At 38.1% G+C, this 19,928-nt stretch overlaps 2 protein-coding genes across 5 annotated transcripts in view; one reads left to right on the top strand and one right to left on the bottom strand.

Moving 5' to 3' along the window:
* svilc (supervillin c) overlaps window positions 1-650 on the top strand; it is a 35,809-nt gene extending 35,159 nt beyond the window's left edge. For all 4 annotated transcript variants that reach the window (XM_036589359.1, XM_036589358.1, XM_036589357.1 and 1 more), the window contains one exon: window positions 55-650. In XM_036589359.1, the coding sequence (XP_036445252.1) occupies window positions 55-141 (87 nt within the window). In that variant the 3' untranslated portion in view covers window positions 142-650. The remainder of the gene's footprint in view (window positions 1-54) is intronic.
* tmem98 (transmembrane protein 98) lies at window positions 231-19,523 on the bottom strand. The gene is made up of 7 exons (XM_036589365.1): window positions 19,394-19,523; window positions 9,220-9,432; window positions 8,193-8,324; window positions 8,026-8,059; window positions 7,789-7,904; window positions 5,803-5,862; window positions 231-4,874 (listed from the first exon to the last, which is right to left on the bottom strand). The coding sequence occupies exons 2-7, from the start codon at window positions 9,348-9,350 to the stop codon at window positions 4,685-4,687; spliced, it is 663 nt and encodes a 220-aa protein (XP_036445258.1). The 5' UTR covers window positions 9,351-9,432; window positions 19,394-19,523; the 3' UTR covers window positions 231-4,684.
* Window positions 19,524-19,928: the final 405 nt, after the last annotated feature.

Here is a 19,928-nt window from a genome sequence, read left to right as displayed (position 1 = left end):
TATTGGGTCATTTGTGTACTTTGCTGATTGCTTAAAAAACCTCATTTGTCTCAGGTGGTTTTGGGAATGAAGAGGAACGACTACAACTCTCTATCAGACCTGCAGCAGCTAAACCTGAAGAAGAGCAAAGGACTGTACTGAACCCTGCAGGACTCCTTTAAGGACAGAACTACTGAAGCAGTGTTGAATCTCCATGTTGTCACCAAAAAGTAATCTTTTAAAAAGAGGACTTTTTTGTATTGCCTGTTTTTTTTTGAGAGGGTTCTATTTTCTTGTAACGTGACACTTTTCTCTTGTACAGTGTAAACCTAGTGACTGTTTTTAAGAGAGAGCGAATGTGTGGGTCTTTTGAGTGTGGTCACTTTAGCGCCTTATGTTCATCCACTCATTTTGGCCAAAAGCCCTGCTGGAGAGGACTGCGTACACTCACGACACAAAATACACGACTTCATGCTTCTTCTCTTTCCATTCTCTCTTCTTCTGCAGCCAAACACATCTATCTCTTCTGTCTTTCTCTGTCTCCCCTGCTAGCCCTCCACTCCAGCAACTGGGAAAACATGTGAATAAAACACTGGCGTGTGGTTATTTTACTAAGCCTGAAACTGAATCTGATTAAGAACATAAAATAAATAAACTGGACTGAAATCTTTTCTCTATGAAACTTTTTAATTTAGCTGTACATGTGGATTCATAAGGAAAGAAAAGCAGTGAATCAGCAGCTTGCATTAAGAAATAGTGCTCTGAATTGACTCAATTCTACCAACACAGCACATCTTTTAGTTTATTATGGTGATATTGATTTTTGTTTACCTTGTTTACTTTTGACAATGTTGTCAGTAACAATTTTGTACATGAGGAAGCAATGTACATTTGAATCAAATGAATTCAAAGCATTTTTACCGTAGAAACAGCAATAAAGAAAAATCGACAAGTGCTCATAAAAACCCCTGCAAAAACAAATCAAATGAAAGATGATGGATAGACCTGTGAAAACTAAAAAAGAAGGAAAACTGGCTCCAGTGAGCTTTTGTTTCAGTGTCAAAGGCCTTATATTCTCTACTAAAGATCATAAAGGTGGTCAAATAAAATCAAAAACACATGCAATAAAATTACCCCTACTGGTAAGCCAGTATCACATGATGTCAATAATGACTAAACTGGCAAAGTGCTTTAGGCCGTTAAGGACACTGTTATGAAATATAAGCCAAAATGCCTATGACTTAATGGGTGCAAGTGTGTGTGTGTGGCATGTGAACATGAGGCAGTGATTTGAACGTATAATGATCATTGTTTATGATGGGGAATAAGCACTAGTCAGCTCTTTAAATGTGTAGTTAGTAATTGTTAGTAATGTGTTTGGTCTGTTATTATAGTTCTACTTACTGGATGTGTGTCATATTCAGTGTTTAGTAGTATTAGTGCTTATGTTTAAATAAATACTCAACTATTTTTAAACCTAATCTCTATCTGCCGCATCAGTACAGGAAATGATCATAGACAACAATTTACCTGTACAACAGAAAAGAAAATAACAGAAAACACACTTTTAATAGTAGCCAATGTACATATTCAGCTTCTCTGGGCACAAACTCATCTGAAATGGACTGATGCACAAGAGAAACTTGTATTGTAGTCTGACAAATCAAGCTTCCAGATGGTTAATGGAAATAACTCTCATTGTGTTCTCTGGGCCAAAGAAGAAAAGGACAATCCAGACTGTTATCAGTATAAAATCCAGGATCTGTCTTTGAATGGGGTGGCATTATTGCCCAACTTGCACATCTGTGAAGACACCATTAATTCTGGAAGGCATACACAGCCTTCTAGACAACATCTTTTTCAGGGATGTCCATGCTTATTTCCATATTCTGCATCTTACAACAGAGGGCTGCATGTTTAGAGAGTGCAGATGCTAGACTGGCCTGTCTGCAGTCCATACTTGTCACCCATTGAAAACGTATATTGCATTATGAAGCACAGAACACAACAATGAAGGCCCAATATGGCTGTGTAGCTGAACACCTTCATAACGGAAGAACAGGAAAAAAACATGCTCCCCCAAATTTGGGAAAAATGCTGCAGGCATCAAATTGGAATGAGGATGTATTTACACATACACACTCACACACATTATCTAAGCAACTTATCCTCCTGGGTCATGGGGGTGCTGGAGCCTATCCCAGCAGTCATTGGGCAGAAGGCATGAAACACCTTGGGCAGGTCGCAAGTCCATCACAGGGCAAACACACATTCACGCCTAGGGGCAGTTTACAGTGTTGGCTTGACTGCATGTCTTTGGGAAGTAACTGGAGTCCCTGGAGGAAACCCACGCAGACATGGTGAGAACCCAGGCCCTTCATATATATTTGCCTGGATATATTTACAAATAAACAAAAAAGTGAAACATGATCACTGCTTTTTCTTTCTGTTACCATTTCAACTACTGTCCCAACTTTTCTGGAATTAAGATTTGTGTTGTAAGTGTGTTCTGTGCTTTTTTTATGAACAGAAATTATTGTCCATAGTAACAAACTGTATGCTACAGTTGCGGCAGATAGAGATTAGGATGAAAAATGCAGAGGTATTCCTTCAGTACGCTTAGTTAGGTTTGTGCTGGTTGTAAGTCTGCTCTTTGTGTTTGGAGGGATCAGTGTGGTCAAGTGTGAGAATTAGAGTGGATTTAAACTTCATGTGACTCAAGACCAAGATTACAGGCCACCTCAGTCAGATGGGCCACAGAGAAAGCCGTGTGTATGTGTGTGTGTGTGTGTGTGTGTGTGTGTGTGTGTGTAGATAAATGATAATGTGAATTTTGTGTATTGTTAATTACACCCAATAAGGCCATAAATGGTACATTAAGACACTATAAAGCAAAATACTGAACATCTTAAATCTTTATATTGAGTGTTCACTATATACAAATATTTAGAGAATCCTAACAAGGGAAAAACAGTTTGCCTTGTTTGCATTATCAATTGTACAATTTGGAGTTTTTGTTAAGAGATCACGACTGCCTGTTCCAAGACTTTATTGGAGATAAAATGGAATTTCAATACATTTCTGTACGTACTGACAGTCTTTATGCACTATTCCATCGTGATCCTACAAGCTACAGTAATAAAAGCAGCAAAAATAAGAGGCCTGAATAACAATCTGAATAACAATATGCATGAGTAGATACATGTTTAACTATTTTGCCATAACAGAGGCGGAATCAGATGTGGAATAAAGATTGTAAATGAGCCCCTGATTGTTTTGGCTTATTTGCACTAATGGTGAAAGTAAACTTGAGAGGAGAGAGTGATTGTAACTACCACAGAATGTAACAGATTAAAAAAGAACAAAAAAGATAACTTGAGAAGGAGAAAAAGAAACTGTGCAAAGAGACGCTAAGGATATGTGTATTGCTTTTTAGGAGTCATACTCTAGTCCACTCCATGGGGAGCTGTGTAGGCTTTTTTCTTAACCATACTGAATGTTGGATAGTAAAAGTCTACACAGCCTTGTTTTTGTGATATAAAGCCAGAAATCAACACATGTTATCATCTTTAATACAATCTTACAACCAACAAAACTAAGTAAATTAGTCTTTACACCTGGCTTTTTATCCCTTGCGTAAAAAGTTCAAGCTCCTTCAGAATGCCAGGTGATCTCCTGTGCACAGCCTGATTTAGGTCATTTCACAGTTTTTCTATGGGCTTGAGGTTTGGACTCTGACTGGACCATTCTCAGACACTGATCTTCCTTTTCAAAACCATTTCTTGTTGGATGTAACTTGGGATCATTATCACACTGAAAGGAGAAATTCCCCTTCATCTTCAGTTTTCTGACAGAGAGCAGGTGTTGTGCTTTACAGCTAGTCATTATCTCATTTATTTTGACAAAAGCCTCTGCAAAAGAGAAGCAGCCCTAAAACATGATACTGCCACCACCATGCCTCACAGTATGTATGGTATTTTTTCACGGATGAGCTGTGTCGTCGTGTCAAATGTATCTTTTACAATTTAGGCCAGAAACTGTAATATATTTTTTGCAAACTTTAAATGGGATTTAGTGACATATTTAATGACACATAGCCAAGATTGTGCAGAAAAATGAGGGATTGTTACCACATGCAAAGAGTACCCAGTATCTACCAGAAATTCCTCCAGCTTTTAAATGTTGCTATTGGAAACACCCCCTGATAAGTTTGTTTCTTGTCCTGTCATCAGCCTTTGAGGATTTTCAGGACCTCAGCAGTGTCTCTGTGGTGCCACATTTTTTCCATCTATTGATGAGAGTCTTCATAGTGCTTCATGGAACATCCAATGCTTTTGATATTTTTTACGCTTTTCTCTGAAACTTTTAACAGTAAGATTATGTATCCTAGAAGAATGCAATCATCAAAACCTAGGAGCAGCTACAGGAATAGCTGATTTTTGTTTGAGGTTAATCAGAATGACTTTTTATTGATTACAGGTTTAGGCTGTCATCTTGGTCATTATTCTGAATGTGATTCATTTCCTCTGAACAAACCACAACCAGGGTTCAATTATGCAACCAGGGCATTGTTGGTTTAAAGATCCATTAAACATTAAAAAACTGTCAGAACTGATTTATCTTCATTTCTGGCTCTACATCACAAAACGTTTTGATAATGTGTAGGGTGTGTAGACTTTTTATAGCCACTTTATGTGTGTGTGACTCAGATCGACTGCTCTCTTTCTGGTAGACTTCTTATGGGCTCTGAAGCTAAAGCTGCCTCCCTCAGCACCACCATATGATCCTCAGCGGCGTGCAGAGATTGGTCGATCCAGTCCATGCTGCCGGACATGTGACAGGCATTCCGTGTCACCAGCACCAAGTGACTGACAGACAGCAGCAGGGCGGTGGCCCTGAAGGAAAACAATTATGACAAATAAAGACTTACAGCAGAATGAGCATGGCAAAGTCATTCTCTGTGCCAAACATTACGCAACACAGCCTTCCTCCATGTCAGACTTTATGCAGGAGGACTGTTGTTAAATTTAAAGCAATAGTTCAGCACATTTACTAATTTTACAAAATTTAATTTTTCTTTACCACATTTATGGAAAGTGGAAATATGACACTATCCTTTTAAAGGGGAATTCCACCCATTTTTTCAAAATATTTGCAAAAATCCCTCATTGCTATGTAAACATCGTCATTCAGAGTGGTTTAATGTATACAGTGGCGTTGATAGGAAGCAGGGATCATGATATATACAACACAAATATAGCCATTGAATTTACTCTCCAAAACTACCTACACATGTTTTCTGAGTTTTTATATGCAATGCTGATGATGGTAAAGTAGTGGAAAATCTAAAAAGAAATACATTTTCTTTGGGGACTATTTTGCCTCACAAGACCCTACATATACCCCTCTGCCATGAATGGATTAAAATAAATGGAATAACATTCATTTTAGGCCAAAATTTTATCACAAATTTATCGTCAAACAGACTCAGACATCAAGCAGCAAATATTTAACCATTTCATGTAATGACTTTCTGTGAGGGAGCTTTAAACTCTCAAACTCTTCAGCGTTCTAGTTCCTGTCACCATCACTGTGAACATTTCTGACTCTGCAAGTTTCTCTAGAACAGAATATTCCACACCAAACCACTCTGAATGACATTGTTTACATCTTAACCATTTAAATGTGTAAAAAATTTGAAAAGTTGGTGGAGTTTCCCTTTTTTTAAACCCATAGATTTGTTCTGTGCTGCTCATGCAGTAGGTATCTGTTCACAGCTGCCATCATCAGTATTGATGGAAAAATGGTAAAGTAAATAGTCACCTGGCGTCGAGGAGGATGGGGTCCAGCGGTGGATACATTGACCGAACAACATCATCTACCCTGTTAATTACAGAAGGTATTTTTATATTCTCCACAGCAGAAAAACATGCTGCGCCGTTCATAAATAGCCTCAAACACATATGCACATGCTCATTTGTACAGACTATGGGCCCACCTGTCATGGCAGCTTGGCAGAGTGAGATAAACAGATGAATTACAGCACTGCAGAATTGTCAGATAATCTATAGAGATTTTATATGGAGGAATGGCCTCAAATCTCTTTATATGTGTTCTTTCAACTCACCCAGCATAACAGGACGAGTACTACTATTTTGGAAAATGAAGGTAGCGTAAAGAACAGAATGTAAAGATGCCAATATTTTTAACATTTATTTGTGAACCAGTTTTTTTATCTCACTGATAAAAATCAGACAATACAAAGTTAACAAACAGCAAATGCTTTGTCATATGGGCCCTATATATGACCATTCTACTGAATTTGGGCCCAATTTGTGACCATTCTACTGAATTTAGGCCCTATATGTGACCATTCTACCGAATTTAGGCCCTATATGTGACCATTCTACTGAAATAGTTCACACTGCAGTCCCACAGTAAAAATGTATAGGGTGCTTTCTATTGCAAGGTGACTTGTGAAAATATTTAAATTTTGTCTGTTTTTTTTTTTACAGATCTTTTTTATTACCTTTAAGGTTAAAAGATTTAGATTTAACATTGTTACATGTAAGCACGCTTTTTGGGTTTTTGTGTCTGTCTTTCGTCCATGCTTTCCCTTCACAGGTGTACCTGCTTTGCAATCAGTCAATGTGAGGAGTACCTCTGACCAATCAGAGGCCTGGCTGGTGTAACTGGGGGGAGGAGCTTAAGCCTTAAAAGAAAGCCTTTGTTTTAGGTATTTTACCAGGGCTTTTTGCGCTTCTTTTAACTTAGTTTACCAGACTTTGTCTTGTGCTTTACTTTTGGTATTTTACTTGCATCCTTTTAACTTTTGTTTTACAAGAGATTGTTTGTAACACCTGGGGTTTCAAACAGGTAAGAGGGGCACATCTATACATTCTCACCACATAGAAGACCACTCTGTCCAGTTCCCTAGGTCAGAGGGTGGGCACCGCCACATGTACGTTTGATTACTGGCCAGTAGTTAGCTGTTGTTTCCTTTTGTAGGTTATTTAAGTACCTTTTGTTTCAGTGTAGGTATGCATGGGTAGATCTTGTTTTGTTCTTTTCTTTGGTGCAGTCCACAGTTTGACTTCCAGTGTGGTACTAGCTTAAAACCTGAAACACAAATGCTGTCTAAAACCACATGCTACCATACCAAACAGTACCATTAGAGGTGCATTCATTAGTAAAGTATGTATGATACAGTAGTATACGATTTTGGATGTGGCCATAGTTTATTTCATAGGTGGAGCCTTATTTTAGCCATGCCCCTGCTTTTTAGAGCAGGAAGTGAGACTCCATCCCTGGCCCTCATGACCACATGGTTAGCATTTAGATACCATTGTTTTGACATAACTGTATCCCAAAGTCTGAAAATCAGTGTGTAACAGTAAGAATTGTCACTACTGAAACATATACTTCCCAAAATTAATTGAACTTCTTGTAATTAAAACTGATTTTGTGAGTGTATAACTGTTCAAAGCTGTGTTTGCCAGTCATGTACCAGTTAGTGTTTTTAAGTGGAATGGAACGTTTAATCATTTATTTTAATAAAGTAAATATAATTAAGCTATAGGGTGACTCAAAGCAAAAGGATTTTAGTCTGAAGTCCAAAATGTGTTTTCAACTCTGATCTTGAACCAGTTCAGTAGAATGATCCATATATAATTTTCATACATATCTTTCGTAGCGCTCTATTGCTCATCTTTACCAAGGGTGCCAATAATTAAAGGCCGTTGCATTATATAGGCTATTACAACACTATCATGAATACAGCTCGATAAGGCATGTGGTTTGCTCGTTTACCTTGGGCTTATACGTTTGGCCACCGTGATGATGTCACTAAGGCTGGCCGGTGCTTTCACCTTTGCTCCGGAGCCCATTGTCATAGCAACAAGTTTCTCTGTCAGCGTGTGGCATATCTGTATGCAAACGATACCCATTATTTGAATAAATCTATCAGTGACAACACATTTCATAGCACTCATCATGCATGATTACCGCAGGCTCTACAGTAGCATGTTGAGAAGCATGAGAAATTACCTTCAGAATGGAGATACAGTGAGACACTAAACCACTGAGAGAGAGAAAGAGAGAGAGAGGTTTAATCAGAACACTGTTGAAAATGATGCTGATATTTGTGGTGATTTATACCTTCTCTATAATTATCATTATGCATTATCAGTATGATTCTGATGAAGAGGTCGTACGATGCATCCTCGATCCACTCCTCATTCTCCAGTATGGCCTCTATGTGGGGGTTGGTGATGACCACATCGTCCAGCTCCAGCTCTGATGGCTCACTCTGAGTCTCCATTGCTCCGATTAGATCCACTGTGGGTCTGAGTGAGGAGGAAACAGAGTGCTGAAGACTCATGAGTGGGGCTCCTGTCTAAGCATTGGCCCTCTCGCCAGGTGCTTGCGAGTTCGGTTCCCAGCAATGGCTAGCTGCGGCCAAGAGAGCACGAACTGGTCTCGCTCTGTCTGGGTGTGTGGGATGGTCCTCTCTCACCCCCCTTCACTAAATGCAATGCTAACCACCCTGATTACAAGAGGACAGTGGTCCGCTGATGGCAAAGCTGGCGGTCCACTGGTGTTTTGCTCAGAGATTCCGCTTATTATTTCGCTCATTTTCCATTCAGTCCTATTTGCTTCTTTTCCTTCCTTCCTTTAGCTATACTTTGTAAATTAGCTTAGTAAATAAGTTTAATCCAGCACAATGTAAGCAATAATATTTTAAGCTAAATCATTTTACGTTAGGCCTAGTCATTATTTTTTTTTCCCCTCACAGTTGTTGGAAATATTTGTCTTAGCCTTTTATTTTAAAAAAACAAACTGTGCATTTAAAAAATTAGAGAGGGAAAAAAATAGAGCTTCTATGCAGGACAATAATCTAGGTGGTCCGAGGTTGGACCAGCAGTGGCAAACAGTCAACGCGGTGCCAACTGCCAACACAAAAGTGACATTGCAGGAGAATGTCGGTCTACAATACAATACTAGCTGTAATAGTCAAACCTCACAATAAAAGCCTGTCAAAAAAAATTAAATACTAAACAATACAAAATTTTAATAATCACTGTATTACATTGATACTCTATAAAATACTGAAGCATTGGAGTTTTGTGCATGCTGCATTAATAATAGGCAAACATGACACAACAATCTGTGTTAAAACAATGAAATACTAAGTAATTTGTGTTTGTCTTTTAGTGCCACATCATAGTGTGGAGGTCTTACTTGGACTCTGGGTGATGCAGCAGGTCAGGAGGGTGACAGTAGCGATGGCGACACACCACCACCAGCGCCACAAACGAAGCCAGAAAGATGGTGGCCAGCACTCCGATGGCTACGATCACCACCGTCTCCATGGTGACGGGACAGACACTGAGGCAGCGCAGTGGGTATCGATCAGCGTTAAGGTAAGTCTCCCGCTGAAAGGTCAAAGTTCATCTGTGGGAACAAAGGAGGTGTGCTTTCTAGAGACCGCTTCCAATTATAAAAGTCAAAACCCTATTTGCTGTAGACAACTTTGACATTTTGGGAAATTCACTTCACGTTTCACTTGTTTGCTTTGTGGTAAATAGGCCAAGACGCCTCTGGAGTCACTGAGTCTTTCATGAGGAACAATGTGGAATTTCTCTCAAGCTGTTTAGTCAGTCAAATGCTCAGAATAGTGCAAACCAAAGCATCATTACAGCACAGAAAGGCTATTAATATGGAGAGCATTTTTAATAGCCAGTTTTTAAAGGGGAAATCCACCCATTTTTCAAATTTCCTGCACAATTTAAATATACATTGCTGCATGTCTGTAGAGGATGTGCTAACTCCTTAACTTGCATTGTCAATAAACCATGAAATCTGACTGGGGTATTCAAACTTTGCGTAAGACTATAAATGCTGTATGTCCATATCTCTGTTGGAAGAAAACCTTGTATCTCCAAAATAATACCTTTACAGAAAAAGGAAAAAACATACTTCACTTTTAATGTAAGTCAAAGGAACCAGACTTTATTCCAAGTCATTTTGGACCATTTCTTTTAGTCCATTCATCATGAAATTTACACACAATATGAAGTGCGACTGGTATTGTCACATTAGGTCAAACTGAAAAACATCAAAAACGGAGATACAAGGTTTTCTACCGACAAGAGCCATATATATCCATTTAGAACCTTTTCGAATATAGGGGATTTTTGAAAAGAACAGCTGACATATAATTAAGGTGGTATTGACCATAATATAGTATTGATATTTCTTGTGTATGTAAAGCCCACCCCCAACAATGTATATCAAGAAAAAAGAAAAATGTGAATTTGTTATGTTGTCTTTACAAGGTATTTACGTCAGGCAGTGTACTCAAAAGGTTTAATGAAATAACTTCCTGTGAGGTCACTTTTATGGGCATTAAATGCTTCAGACGTCTGGTTCCTATCACCACCACTGACTTAGAATGGCACATTTCACATCAAACCTCTCTATTTACATCTTAATGATTGAAAAAAAAATGTAAAATTGGTGGAATTCCCCTTTAATTTCATTTGAAAGCTGCTTATCTTGTAATCTGATACCTGTTTTTTGTTGTAATGAGAACAGTTTATAGTTCAGATAAGTGTTTAGCAGGTAAGATAAAGGTTTGGCCAGCGTAAAGAACTTCCAATGAAAAAGGAACCAGACCAAAAGGTCAGTCTGGGCCCTTATCTCAAAGCACTGCAGGGTCAGTGAATGTGTGAGAATTCCATAAACATGTAGAGCTGTACTTGCAGAGGAGGTGGATCTACAAAAAAAAAAGTCTTCTGTTTCATAAGCAGATCCTTTGTGCTTCCCTTTGTCTGTGTTATAAAGATCTATTAAAGTGATTCTGTCTCAGTGAAACCCAGGTCACATAAGACGAACGGAGGCCGCATAACAAACAGGTGGAACATGAAATTACTTGAACATGAAATGTTTAGCATACTATTGCATCTTAATATCATTACCTCAGAGACATAAATGTCTACTCCTATTAGTGGGGATGCCTGATATCAGTATAAGCAGATAATCGTTAAAAAAATAAATGAAAATCTGACTCATGATTCGATTTTACCGATAATTCAAACCAATATTTGATTCATTTGACAGATGGGTACATGAGAAATCAGATATCAGGTCTCTGCATTTGATCAGAATTCACATATTGGTGTATATAAAGTGCATTATAACTTTATAAGGTTTTAAAGGTTTTATAATAGTAGCATCTAACCCCGTTCTGTATCTCTATATGGTCTTTACATGACCAACTCGGCACACATAGTTTAATGTCGTAGTTGTAGACTTGTGCCAAGATTCAGTAATATGTTCTGTGATATTCAACACACATGATATTGATATCATAGCCACTGAAACACCACCACTGCATTTTAGTCAAACAAGGTGCAGTTTCACTAAAAATATTAGACATGCGTAGCAGCTCTGGCGTTAAAAGCTCCCATTACACTGTCGCATTTTGATTCCATGCCTTATTTAATGGTTGTAAAGCTGTTCTAGTGTGTTGTTGGATTCAGCACCTTCACAGCTCACAGTAAAGCAGTGCTGTCCTTTTTCACACTTGGTGTGCCAGCTAGAGTACGGAGGATCTACCATACGTGTCAAGCACCAGTCCTTGTGGGACAAAACACTGCATACTCCAGCACACTGCCTCATTAAACACACCTGGTTCAGCTCATCAGCTAATTAGCAAGGCCTTCATGAACTGAATTCACAGCGTTACATGAGGGTAAATGCTAATCTGCGCAGCACTCTGGCTCAGAAGGGCCCTAGTTTGACATGCCTGGTCTAATTAGATAATTATCTGAAACATGGTTTGGGGGTGGTAGGTTGGAGAAAAATTGGACAGTAGAAGCCAATAAAGTGGCATAAATTTTGGGTCGGCCAATCAGATTTCAGGGACTAGCCACCTCTTTAAAACCATGCATGGACATGATGCCCACATGCCATATTCCTCTTCATTACACAGCTGCACATGCACTTTTTACACACAATGCACAGAATTAGTTTAAACCATGGTCCCACAGTAAAATAAAAATCAAACAATGAAGTATTCAGACCTTAGATATTTGCAAGGATTATGTATATTCACCCCCAAGGCACTACCAGAGATAGTAATAAGCTAAATATATACAAAATCATTAATTACATAATACTTTTTATTGAAGTGTCTCTCAAACGCGAACCCCTAAATTTACACTTGTGAAAATAATACAAGTTCTTTTTGATTTCTTTTAAAGTTTATATATTAGTAACAGAAATATTTAGATTTATCATATTCATTTTAAAATAAAAAAAAATTAAAGGCTGTCCTAAGTTTTCATGTCACTATCGAAACAGTTTTAGTCTGTAGACGGAGCCTTATTTTAGCCACACCCCTGCATTTTAGAGCAGGAAGTCAGACTGCATGCCTGTCCCTCATGGCCACATGGTGAACAGTTAGACCCCATTGTTTTGAAGTAAATGTGTCTCAACGTCAGTCATTCCTGAAACACATTTTCTGCAATTAAATCCTTTTGTATGTTTTTAGAAAACACTGCTGTGTCTGATCCACTCGTACCAGCACAACACACACTAACACACCACCACCACGTCAGTGTTACTGCACTGCTGAGAATGATCCACCACCCAAATAATACCTGCTCTGTGAGGGTCCATAGGGGTCCTGACCACTGAAGAACAGGGTGAAAGGGGGCTAACAAAGTATGCAGAGAAACAGATGGACTACAGTCTGTAACTGTAGACCTACAAAGTGCTCCTATATGGTAAGTGGAGCTGATAAAATGGACAATGAGTGTAGAAACAAGGTGTTATTCTCAGCATAAGCATCAAACTTGGTCATAAACTGAAGCTAATCTCATACTAATACAATGACAGTAAGGATATTCTGCTCTGTGATTACTGTTTAGGGACTGTTTAAAGGGTCTATGTACTGAATATATTGTAAGACAAGTGTCTATAAGACAAGAGTATATAAGTGTGTGTCTGAGAGGTACAGTGCTGGTCAGTGTGTGTGCTATTGTGTCTATCAGGGCCACACCTAGCAGACCTTTAACCCAGAGTCTAGTCAATTATTACACTTCCTCATAGTCATGGTGTTAGTAGGTGTGCATACTGCACTGCCACAACAGGATAGCGTGTCTTGTGGTATACATGTTCTATGCCTTTGACAGTATTGTTTATCCTTCATTTGCTAAAAAAAAAGGCTTACTGTAAGTGTTAAGGCATTAACTTCTCTTTGGCATTGCAAAACTAATACTGACCTACAGTTAAACTAAGCACAAAAACAGCCATTTCACTTTCAAACACATGTATTCCTGGTTTATTCTAGGTATTACTGTCCATTTTCCAAAGTGCTTTGAGGTCAAGGGAAGTGATCATTATGAAAAGTGACTTAATTACATATGTAAAAAAAAAAAAGTGAATTAATTACATATTTTTCAGCTTCCCACACACAAGAAGCTCCACAGTTAATTGGCCATATTATGTGGCTTTTCATTTGTAGAGAGACAGATCTTTTTTAATCCAGCATGAATTATTAAAGCAATTCAGTCTGAATTATTTCTGGTCTCTGCTGGCTGTTCGCCATGAGCCACTCAGTTATAGAGTATATCAGAACCGATTCACTCACACCGATGATTATCTGAAATTCTGTTTCGGAATGTCGTAATTCTTTAATCAGATTTATTCAGGCTTCTCTGGCCGTATCAGACCAGCGGCTCTCAGCTACACTCTTGATGTTCTCAAGCGGAGTTAACTCAAGAAAAGCAGTGTAATCAGTTACCTTATAATTTGAAGTTGAGCTGACTGTTCATTAAGTGTAGCGGCTGTATGTACTGTTATGTATGGTTAGTCCTATTTAACTGGATTTAGTGCAGTATGCAAATCGATGTACACCCAGGCTATGCTTCCATCCAAAGGATTTTTTGTGAAATGTTTTAACACTTCAACAACTTTGTAGTGTCGTGTAACTCTTTTCTGTTCAACTTTAGTGGAAAACTTGTTTACTGATGCCTGAAATGTCGCCAAAAACTGGTAGTGTTTTATAAATGTAGTGTCTTGACAGACTTCATGTGTCTCTAACAGTAAACACAAACAGCATGGTAGACAGGTAGAACTGGTCTGAAGAAGAGACGAGAGTGTCTTTAACAGGAATGTCACATTTCAGCTCTTACAGAGAGAGAGAGATGTCCAGAAAAGACTAGAGCCTTTATAAATGTGCTGAAACAGCTCTATATGGCAGAGAAACATGACCTCTCATAACCGTTCCAATGAAACCAAATATTAATAAAATAAAACATATAAAGTAAAATCCCAAAATAAAATTATGGTGAAGCTAAATATTGTCAGGGAAACAGGGAACACAAGCTGACATGCATGAAATTAAAGATGGAAACATGTCAAGACAGTGGCAACTGTTTCACCGTCATTAACTGAAGCACTTTTATTGCTAAAAGTAAGTTTGATGGAAACAGGAAAAAAATCACAAATTTTATTGCCTGCAATTTGTGCAGAAAGTGGATGGAAGCATACCTATAGTTTTTTGAAGTATTGTTTTTAAATGTGGCACTACTGATTCTTAGTTGTCCGTTCCAAATAATTAAACTACTATAAAATTCTAAAATGATATAAAATTATGTAATTAAATTACAGTACAATGGGCTTTTCTGAATATATTGCAGATATTAGGTCATTGTTCTACAAGTACAATTGCATGTTTCATTATAAAGAGAGCAAAATTAGACCTGCTTGACTGGATTAGTGCAACACAGTATGCCGAATATAGAATAAAAATGAAATATTATGAAGCATCTTGTATCATGAAAATGTCTTAAAGTATCATTGTTACTTTTTTTTTTTCTATATTGTCCACCCCATTCAGGCCTAAGGCTGGTTGGCTTTTGAAACCCAAACATGGTTCTCTTATTCTTTTGGATCTACAGAGTTTAATTCCAACTCTCTCTCCCTCTGATATGTTCCTGACTTCATTACTGATTAGGTGGATCAGGTGTATTAGATTAGGGCTGGAAGCTGAGTAGATCACAGAGCAGAATTGAGCATTTTTATTCTAAAACATCACTCAAAAAAGCATCTCTGATACCTTAATATCTCCTTTATCTCACATTTCACTTTGAAGTTTGGGATGTGGTGATTCGGGGTGAAATGACCTGCATATTTCAGGATTTCAGGATTTTCAATTCATAGGTCTGAATAGAGAAAATTTAAACCGATTTGTGAAATTGTGTATTCACTGTTTTAAATACTTTGTGTTAAATGTCAAAAACCCTAAAAAGCACAACCCTGTAGAATTTATGATGAGCCTCAGAAAAGCCCAGGCATTTGATCATGCACAACATAAGCCCCTACCCTTCCCACCCACTTTTCTCTGATAGGGTACACCCAGATGTCTAGTTTAGGACACTGACGGTGGCTTCTGTGAAAGACAATAAATGAAAGACCCTCAGAAGAGTCTATAAATGTCAATGTTCATTTTCCAATACTGAAATCAGTGTCCTCACTGATGTGCCTGAATGGCCTTCGATTGCCTATTTCTACACCCCTCTTTAAGCTACAGGACTATGGGGGGGTGGGGTGAAGCGCAAAGAATTTCAAATATGCCAATTTCCCTACTACTGCAATCCTAGAGGGTCCCGGCACTGCAGAGTTTAGCATTCAATCTGATTCAGCTCATTACCAAGGTGTTGACGCATCAAGAGAGAGATAAAAGGAAAGCATTCATCTCTGAAGTGTGGTGGTCCTCCAGGACCTCAGTTTGATACTCCTGCTTTAGACTTTGGCCTCAGAAAAGGTTCAGCCTCTAAACTCCTCCGATCAGCTGTACCACGCAAACAAGTACAGTTGCGTTCATTGTATAATGGGGTCTGAAAGTAATCTTTCAGTAAGAAGAGAGAGAAACAGAGTTCTGTAAGGTTTTATCTTTCCACAGGGGGGGTTTCCTCCAGGCACCGAGATAAGGGAAACTGAGCTAAAGCTTTTGTACCAGCCTCAGCAGATTAGAACGCTACACTGAAGAAAAGCATTTGTTCTAATTTTAAAAAAGTGGCGGCCTTAAAAGTTTGAGTTTGTTGAAACTCCTGTACTAACTACGATGACAGCAGCATAGACTATGATGCAATGTGAATAGAATAAGTGAATGTAATTGTGCTTGGTAAAGTGGATAAAGCATGTTTTAATGCATTGAGCATGGTGCTTGATGGAGAATGTCATAGTTACTGTGTCTGAACAATATGATTATATATGTATTTATATGTATATATAAGATATATCTGGATAAATTACATCAATACAATAAAATATACTTCTCTGAATATATTTTGGATATTGTCAGTACTTGTAGAACAGTGGCCCACTGCATGTTTCACTATAAAAAGAGCAAGTACAGTATGCCCAATATAGAATAAAAATCATTGTTTGGTTTTTGAGTTATTTTTTAAAATGTAGCACTACTGGTTATTTTTTCTGTTTCAGCTGATCAGATGTTTGAAAAAATAAATAGTGTGAAAAAAGTATCGCAACATGATATTTTTACCATATCACCCACCTCTACTTTCTATACATACATTTAGGGTGCAAGGTGTCTTTTACCAGGACTCGCTGCTTTTCTACTAAGCTAAGCTTTCTGAATGTGTGCAGAATGTTATGTATGTACAATTAGATAAAGTTGACACATGCCTTTATTATTGCTTTCAGTATGCATGTATATTTTGGAGAGTCTGCATTAGACAGTTTTCTTTCTTCCATGATCATTGTTGAGAGAGGGCTTCACGCATACAAGAAATATCAGTGATATGGTTTGTCACTTTTATTAGAGAAATAAAAATGTCTTTTCCATTAACATCAACTATTATTCTTTAAAAAAAATAAATAAATAAATAAACTCCCTCTACTCAAGATTGTTATTAATGAATCTACAGCATTTTGGAAAGGAGCCCTTCAATTACTTAGTTATATTTATTCAAATTGCACAAACATACAATTCAACTGCTAAAATGTAAATGGAAATGTGCCACTGTAATCCTTGAGGCCTGAAAAACAGCGAAGTTTCTTATTGTGCAATTATGAACTACAGTGAGTTTAATCAAAGCAAGCTTTGATAATGCTCTTTACCAAGGGCAGGACTGGAACTACAGCTAGAGCTGCACACAGGATCTACATAAATGGTTAGCAGGTCTATGGAGGTTGCGTTCACTGTTATGTATCCTTTTTCTCTTTTGTGAGGTTAATGGATCCTGACTATTATGTTCAGATTACATAATAATCTGTTTTCTAAGGCAAACATTAGATTTTTCAAATCATTTTTTGTAGTACATAAAGTTTCTAAACATAACATTCACCCTGCAGTCCACACAGTGGAAACAAAGCTGCAAAAAAACAGCCTGTTTGGAATTTGTTGTTCTTGTGATGTGAGTATATGAAGGATAGGATATGGGCACTTTAAAACAAAGACCACAACACGTGTAGCAATATCGGAGCATGAACAAGCAGCCTGTAACTTTTCATGCACAAGAAGTCTCTAAAAGCTGGTCTTACCAGCACGAAATGTACACAAACGTGTCTCTAAAAGAGATAAAAGTGCCCACTGAGTAACACTGACATGACTGTTTACACTGAAACAGGGAGGGGAAATGGGATTTGAGCTCAGATTGTGCATAAATCATAGAAGCATTAGAGCAAATGGAGGCAGCGACCAAAGACCAGGCTCTAAAACAGACACAACATGAAGCAAAAATGAACTTTTAAATCAAACACTGACATCAGAAGCTGGATGAATGTTAAACTACACTATAATGTAGTATAGAGAACATGCATGCATATGTGTGTAATAGATCACCATAACCTATGATGACATGTATTTTAAAAGCTATGAGAGTCAGCGCCAGGGTCAGTGCTCTATTAACACACTGGTGGCTCAAATATGTACAGATAACATGCAATAGGCACACAGACTTGACAAGTTTCTATGTGATCATCCAGTAGTCCATGAGGATACAGTGTGGGTTTTTATTTATTTATTTTATTTTTTTATGCTGGGCTACATATCTTTGCATTGAATGGCTGTAGGTGCCTGTGCACTGTAAAAATGTCTTAACCCCTTAAAACCTCTTAACCCACTAGTAAGTCCAGTTACTGATAAGTTTGAAATTTAAGGGCTAAGTACACAGTAAACATAAAACTACTCAGGTACAGAGGAAAAATGTTTTAACTTAAAAGTAAATGTTTAAATTACAAAAGTAAATTAAAAGTATGTAACCTGGCTTCCTTAACATTTTGACTGTTAAAGATTAAATGATATGTTGACAGAATATAACACCCTGATTATTGTTCTGTTAACCTATTAGAAGTTCTGTGAGCTCGACGTTTTAAGGAAGCCAGTTTTTTGTTATTTATGCTAAAACTTAACATTTTTTTGGTCTCCAATAGATATTTAGCAACAACTAAACCCCAGTTATGTTATCTAAACACTGGTTGAATCTTAGACGATTTGACAAAATACATTTTTAACACTATCAACATAATCTAAGTGTGGTGTATCAGGCAATTTGACCAAAAAAAACTCCATAATTTGCAGATTATATATTTATTTAGTTTCTATAGGCTGTTTTAGCCAATATTCCAGAACTTCTGGCCTCTGTTCTAGTTGTTTTTGCCAGTTTATTATTCATTTTTAGCTTTCATCCATGGCATTACAGCCAGCATCCCAGAACTTTCAACAAGTATCCTGGAGATTTTAGCCAACATCCAATAAGTTTTAGCCAGCACTCCAGAGGCTTTGGCCTCTACCCCAGAACGTTAAGCCAGTATCCCAGACGTTTTAGCCAGTTCCCAAGAGGTTTTTGGTCAATAAAGCAAAAACTGTCATCAATATCTAATTCTGAATCTCAAATGGTTCCATATTGCCTAAATAGTACCCTATGTAGGTCATAAAATAATGGCCTATACACCCAAATAGTACATTATCTGTTGAATAGAAAGCATTATATTCAGCCACAAGCTGCAAGACCCCTTCTCTAAACCATAGAACACATTTGGGTGCAGAAGGCTCATGAAGTTTCCTGACCTGTGCAGTGACCAATATAGGGAGAAGGGAGCCGTTTGAGATTCGACCAAAGAACTACTGGGGTGGCATCTGTTCGAAAAACAGCACCAGCCTTCATTTTAAAGCAGACTAACCATTTTATCAATTCTTGCCTCCGAAAAACTTCGATTTGAAGCACAAAGCGGTGAACAAAGTGGTCACACAGAATTAACAAAACTGACCAAACAAAACTATTTAAACTCACTGGAAACTTTTTTCAGTGCTGAAATATGATAAAACATACCTGCGGATAAATGTATGCATATCACTAATAATATTTATAGCTCTTACCTATATTTGTCCATTTTTTCCTCTCGCGTTTTGCCTCGCGAAACAAAGCACCTAAATCGCGCGAGGCGGAGACGGCGCGGAGATCTCCAAAACAGGCGCGCGCGCGTGTCGCGATAAAGAAGGTGAACACGAGTGAAGCTGAACTTCGCTCTCGGTCTTTTCCCTTTCGTACCAGCAGGTGTCAGGAACGAGCCGGGTAACGGGTAGGGGGTTGTTTCCCCACCCGTATTCGGACAAGCCCCGCTCCCTGAGCTGTGATTGGCTGGAGAGCCATATAAACAAGGCCCCGCTTGAGAGTGAACAGCTGTGCTGGAGTGAGAATCGTATTTGTGGCTTTGATTCAGCTTTATTCGGTTCAGTTCAGCTGTGTTTGTACAGCACTGTGTACAGTGCATATTGTCTTAAAGAGGGTCTCCAGAAACCCTGACTGAGTCAGAAAAACTCTAAAAGCAAGTGGAAACCCACTGAGAGCAGAGACACCTAGAGCTCCTAATTTGAGTGTGGAGTTATGGCCTGTAGTGGACGTTTAGGTGAG

This window comes from Colossoma macropomum, unplaced genomic scaffold (assembly GCF_904425465.1).
Source record: "Colossoma macropomum unplaced genomic scaffold, Colossoma_macropomum, whole genome shotgun sequence".
NCBI classification, from domain to species: domain Eukaryota; kingdom Metazoa; phylum Chordata; class Actinopteri; order Characiformes; family Serrasalmidae; genus Colossoma; species Colossoma macropomum.
The sequence above is the reverse complement of the archived record's forward strand: the minus strand, read 5'-3'. Positions and strand labels throughout refer to the sequence as shown.

Excerpts from the sequence above, each read along its gene's own strand:
- tmem98 (XM_036589365.1), bottom strand. The coding sequence starts at position 9,350 with ATGGAGACGGTGGTGATCGTAGCCATCGGAGTGCTGGCCACCATCTTT. Across the intron at positions 8,325-9,219 it reads CTGCATCACCCAGAGTCCAA|ACCCACAGTGGATCTAATCG; the intron begins GTAAGACCTCCA and ends CTCCTCACTCAG. Across the intron at positions 4,875-5,802 it reads CCCATCCTCCTCGACGCCAG|GGCCACCGCCCTGCTGCTGT; the intron begins GTGACTATTTAC and ends GTTTTCCTTCAG.